Source organism: Chiloscyllium punctatum, chromosome 36, assembly GCF_047496795.1.
Source record: "Chiloscyllium punctatum isolate Juve2018m chromosome 36, sChiPun1.3, whole genome shotgun sequence".
Lineage (NCBI taxonomy): Eukaryota > Metazoa > Chordata > Chondrichthyes > Orectolobiformes > Hemiscylliidae > Chiloscyllium > Chiloscyllium punctatum.
Genome location: NC_092774.1, coordinates 11,603,283 through 11,609,000, shown reverse-complemented (window position 1 = coordinate 11,609,000; position 5,718 = coordinate 11,603,283). Strand labels below are relative to the sequence as shown.

Below are 5,718 nucleotides of genomic sequence, written 5' to 3'. Positions count from 1 at the left end.
ATGCTTAGTTTCACTGCATAACTTCTATCATTTTTGCTGACATTATGTTGCAACCTGTCTCTGTTTGTAATAAGCTATTCCACATCTCTGCTTCTATTAAACCAGGCCCTATCTTAGTTGTTATTTCTCTGCAGCGTGTTGATGGCACTATGTATTCACATGCTATTTATTGGTTTCGATCGTGTGTGAAATCGTTTGGAACCTTGACGTTCGTAATTCTGGATAAAATGATACGCGATTCTTTTCATGTTTCAAGACCTCTGTCCCTCTGAAAACTGTAAATAGTTTCATCTCATTTGCTAATGCACAACGATACGACGCTTTCTGCAATATATTAACCATGCCTGTGTAGTCGATTAACTTGGCACTATACTTTGAAGCAAACTTCCAGTCACTCTTTAACCTGATGTTTCTCTCGTTATATTAAATATTGAAAATGGTCAACTGTTTTTGCAGCAGAAGCGCACGACAGAACCTTCAGCATTTGAACGCCTTCTTGCACTTGTGATTCATCTGATCAAATGAAGAATTTTTCAGATTCGACGTTCCTTAAATTTGCATTTGATGGTCGTCACAATGTTGAGGTCATTTGTTTGTTAAATGTGATTATCCAAACGTTCAACTGAAATTTTATGGAAATATTGAAGAAGTGTTAAAGTATTAGGCACTAAAACTCATATAAGTGAACCCACCGATGAAGTACATTGACGCTTAAAATGAAGAAAAATCTGGGAAATGGCAGAAATGGGAAGATGAAAGAGGCTCAACTAAGTGTTTGCCATCAGAGAATCACTACTGAAAGACTCAACGTCATATTTTGTGAAGTTGTGAGTCTGTCCCCTAAGGGAAATTCAGTTATTCGCCTTGTTGGAAGGCATGAGCAGTGACGTAATCTCTTTGTTCAAAGAAATGTTAGTAAGCTGCGTGCTGTACCTTAATTGCCCCTCTTGCGACTATCACTCTGAATAAATGAGGGGCCATTTGAATATGTCGCAGAGCAACCCTCCACAGCGACAACAAGTCCTGTAGTTTTTGAACGAAGATGCATGAGGCAGTCATTGCCCCCTTCTTTGTCATTTACTATTTAATTCTCGCTGCTGTGGGTGGCCCTGGTAAGTCACTGATTCTCGAAAAAATCGATTACCTTATCGTGTACTTCCAGTTTATTTCTTTTCCTTCCAGGATTCGGTAGAATTTTTCCAATATGCAACTGTTTAATTTTAAGGACCTTCAATGGGTCTCTAATCGAAATAATAAAAATGGAAATAACATCTGTGCTCTGAAATATAATCGTAAATTACTTCCAATGTCATTATAACGAAGGGTATTGTGCTCTTCCATTTTGTATGCTGTGCCCTTATAGAAAAAATGAGACGCTGAACTGAAATTTGTGGTGAATGACAATGTTTGAACATTAAAGTGTAATATTGTCGCAGATTAAGGTCCAGTCCAATTCGGTGAAATGCAATCTCGTTGATTGTAGGATGAATTGTTTATCACAGTGTGTATGGCTTTAATTGCAGTATCTGAATATGAAGTATTATGTCGTAGCATTTAAGGAGATGTTTTGTAATAAAAACGAACATTCAGTAATTTACAGAACTTACACTATGGGCTCTGGAATGATGTAATAGGTATTGAGTTCCCAATGAACGACACCATTGTTTTGTTCAAATGAACGTCCTAAGAAGAGGGCAGAAGCCGAGCTGCTCAGGTGAAAGTTCCATCAATTTGGCTTTTACTCAATATCTCTATAATCAACACAATTCACAATATTAATTTGAGGAAGGAACGGAAGATAGAGTAAGTTAACATGAGATTTCAGACCGATGTATGATGTTAAGGGAATGGCCAACTGCTGGTACTTAAGAAAATTTGAAGCATGCGATTGTAAACGGTGAGACATCACTGTTGAGCAGTCAACGTCGGTCAATATTTATGGATTAAAGGTTGGCCTTTGCTTGATATGAATAACTTCATGGCAACCGCATTATTCTGTTAATCCCGAATTGAACTAGTAGCTCATGGCCTTAACTCAGTGACAGGAGAGCTATGTTTATTCCTGAGCTGATCACACTGGCAGTTGATGTGGAGATGCGGTGTTGGGTTGGAGTGGAGAAAGACAAAACTAACATGACCCCAGGTTATAGCACAACGGGTTTACTTGAAATAAAAAGAATTTGAAGTGCTCTTCCTTAATCAGGTGCATTGACAGATATTTGATGCTGCATGTGTTGAACAACACTTGACAATTACTTCAAAACAGGCAGAGACTCGGGATGGCAAGTTTATGTTCAAAGACTGTTTCATTTAAAAAAATGCATATGTCAACAGCCAGTGCTTTGAGTAATTCATTACTGTCACTCTCTTTTGATTTATCACAGCCAACTTGCTGGCGATCATAATTCTATCTCAAGGAAGGTGCGGTCTCTCCCGATGCACCACCTACTACCTGGTGGCAATCGCAGTGAGTGACTTCCTTGTCATCACCACGGCAGTTATCCTCAATCGAATCAGCCGCATCTATTTTCGGCAAAATGTCTTGTCCACAACTCCTGTGTGCACTCTCAGTGTCGTATTGGTCTATGCTACACTCGATTGTTCGGTCTGGCTGACAGTCGCCTTTACCATCGACCGTTTTGTGGCCATCTCTTATCAGAGACTGAAGACAAGATACTGCACCGAGAAAACTGCATTGCTCGTTATTGGAATGATCTGTGTCCTGAGTTGCATCAAGAACGCTCCTTTCGACCTTGCATTCCAGCCCTTGTTCATTTTGGACGGGGTACCCTGGTTTTGCAGCGTCAAAGCGAACTTCTATACCTGGCCAGTCTGGCAGTTTTATGATTGGTTGTTTCGGATCTTGACCCCTTTTCTCCCATTCTTCCTCATTCTGTTGCTCAACGTCTTTACCATAAGACACATCCTAGCGGCCAACAGAGCCCGCAGGAGGCTCTGTGGTGCTGCTAAGGGACAAGATCCAGAGATGGCTAATCGTCAGAGGTCCATTGCCCTACTTTTTGCCATCTCTTTAAGCTTCCTCCTCATGTGGTCTCCTCTTCTCGTACATTTTATATATGTGCAGATTAAAGATGAGAGTTACTTTAATGGGCTGGATTTCAGTGACCCGTTGTACATCTTTGAAGAGACGACCAATACACTCCAGTTACTTAGTTCTTGCAACAACGTCTTCATCTATGTGGTTTCTCAGAACTTGTTTCGAAAACAGATGAAGAAAATCCTGATATACCCCTTTGTCACGCTCGCCAGATCCTTTAAACGATGAGGGATTTGGAAATCACTTCATTTGATTCTTTCCCATCAAAGTTGCCCAGTGTGCACAGCTCCCTTATGCATCATGAAGCAGCAATTTAATGGACAGAAACAAGATTCGTAACGTTATATAAAGCCCATTCCCCTGCTTAACAGATATCAAATGCAATGCCTGAGGAAATGCACAACTATTGGAAATGATTTACTTCTGGGCAAGAAGCGAAATTCTCATTTAGATCCACCCTCACTTCTCCCAATCTTCATTCTTCTCCTCCAAGGCAGTATTTGTTTATTCATTACTTTCCCATCCTGTTTTCTTCTTTCTTTCATTTTCCCATCTCATCATTCCTTATTCACAGACTTCCTTCCTGCCTTCCTTCATCATTGTCTCCTTGCTTGCCTTTCTTTCCTTTCTTGGAGATATCTTATCTGCCCATCCCATTCTTCACATCACGACAGCCTGCAGAGTAATGAGATCTTCAAGAAGACACATAACCCAGTATATCTGTTTGAACTGTGTCCTTAGGAATGGTGTGTGCTATTTATTGTTTAGTCTACAACTTTTAGGTTTACTCTCCTGTTGATAGACATCGGATTCTTTAACACAGTAACAGCATCATCAGCTCCTTCTGCAGTTCCTGCATCAGAATTGTTTCTTTCTACATCCTTATTCAAATAATCAAATCAAATTCAAATAAATTCTCAAAAATGCAAATTTCTGGAGAAACTCAACACATCTGGTAGCATTTTGGAGGAAAAGCTATTTTGACATTTACAGTCCAGTGAATATCACATTAAACATTCATTTATTTCTATTATATGTTCGTGTTATATGCTTGTGTTTTTTTATTAAGTTTCTTTTTGAGGAAGGCAGAAACTATGCATTTGGCCAAAGTTGTGCTGTTCAATTCATTTGTACATTCACGGTCCCTGATTGCCATTTCACTCTTTTTATGAGTGAATGACCGAATGGTGCAGGTGCACCACCCACTGGGGCATTGGGGTATATTATTATTATCAATATTGACAAACACGGTTTTCAGTACGAGAAATATTGTAGTACTTCAACTTATTTCAGCTGGGTAAGGAAATAACTCAAGGGAGGAATCCACCGTTTCTGACAGGGCTAGTTTATAATACAACTTGAAAAGAAATGTGAAATATATTTCCTCCATTGTTGCCTGTTCAAAGTACTCCCCAAACAAACCAGATCCCAAGTTGTGATATGGTTGAAGTCCGCTGTGTAGCAGAGGATTCCAGACATTTGAAGACACCTATTCCAAAGTCAAACCTTCCCTAAGCTCACATCTTATCTCTGGTGCTTCCATCTCACTATTATGTACCATTAGTAATTTCCTGCGAGTGCAAGGAGAAGAATTGGCTCTCACAGACTTAGAGAGTTACTCTCCCCTACATCAAAGACATCTCAGAAGTGAGTGACAGACTATTCAGACGTTTTGGTGTCATGGTAGCCCACACAAACGAAACATACTAAAACAGCAGCTAATGAACTTGAAAGACACAATACGGACAACAAGCAAAACTAATGTCATTTACAAAATACCTGACAAGACATGTCACAAACACTGCAGTGGACAAACAGGCAGAAAATTAGCCATCAGGACACATGAGCATCAACTAGCCACAAAAATCATGACCCACTCTCACGAGTATCCTTTCATACAGATCGGGAAGAACACCACTTCGGGGGATCAATATATCCATCCTAGTACAAGCCAAACGAGACGTGCAAGAGAATGCCAAGAAGCATAACATTCCAACTGGAAAGCTGTCAACAAACACATTGACTTGGACCCCATTTACTTCATTCTGAGAAGAAAGAACAGGAAATGACATCAACATAGCAAATGGCATCACTGCCGGAAATTACATCATCAACCCACAGAAAACAAAACAAACAAATAGAAAGCGGGTCCCAAACCCCCGTGCTCCAGGTGAGGCTCACTGATTATGTTGCCTAGCATGGTGACGAAACGTCTGAAAACGAATCCTCCAGTTCAGCGTGCAAATTTACATGCAGAATCTCAAAGACTTGATACACACTGAGGTAGTGACTGTGACTAAACTCCAATCCATAATAAGCATTTTCACAAATTCCCAATTTTCTTCCTCTCAAGACTCTTCATTCAATGCTTCACTCCTTCATTTTGTGAGAGTTTATTGTATTCCATGTCAACGTGTGCCCCCATAATATCCACGTACACCAACCCCGATTATTGTCGCCAACAACAAAGTCTTGTGGCCCAACAAACTGTTCTATTCAATATACAGACCCTCAAACCATATTCCCCACATGAGGGTCAGGTACCATGTTGGAAATTACACTTTCCAAAATACGAAGACCAAGAAGTAATGATGTCCAACAACGAGCCTTTTGGTTCACTAGAGTCCTTTCGGGGAAGAAAGCTTTTTTTCCTCACCTGG

General features: G+C 40.1%; 1 protein-coding gene across 1 annotated transcript; it reads left to right on the top strand.

Moving 5' to 3' along the window:
- Positions 1 to 1,042: 1,042 nt before the first annotated feature.
- Positions 1,043 to 3,286, top strand: LOC140460001 (probable G-protein coupled receptor 139). The gene is made up of 2 exons (XM_072554406.1): positions 1,043 to 1,112; positions 2,385 to 3,286. The coding sequence occupies exons 1-2, from the start codon at positions 1,043 to 1,045 to the stop codon at positions 3,284 to 3,286; spliced, it is 972 nt and encodes a 323-aa protein (XP_072410507.1).
- Positions 3,287 to 5,718: the final 2,432 nt, after the last annotated feature.

Coding starts and splice junctions, on each gene's coding strand:
- LOC140460001 (XM_072554406.1), top strand. CDS start 1,043: ATGCATGAGGCAGTCATTGCCCCCTTCTTTGTCATTTACTATTTAATT. Junction 1,113..2,384: donor CGCTGCTGTGGGTGGCCCTG/GTAAGTCACTGA, acceptor GATTTATCACAG/CCAACTTGCTGGCGATCATA.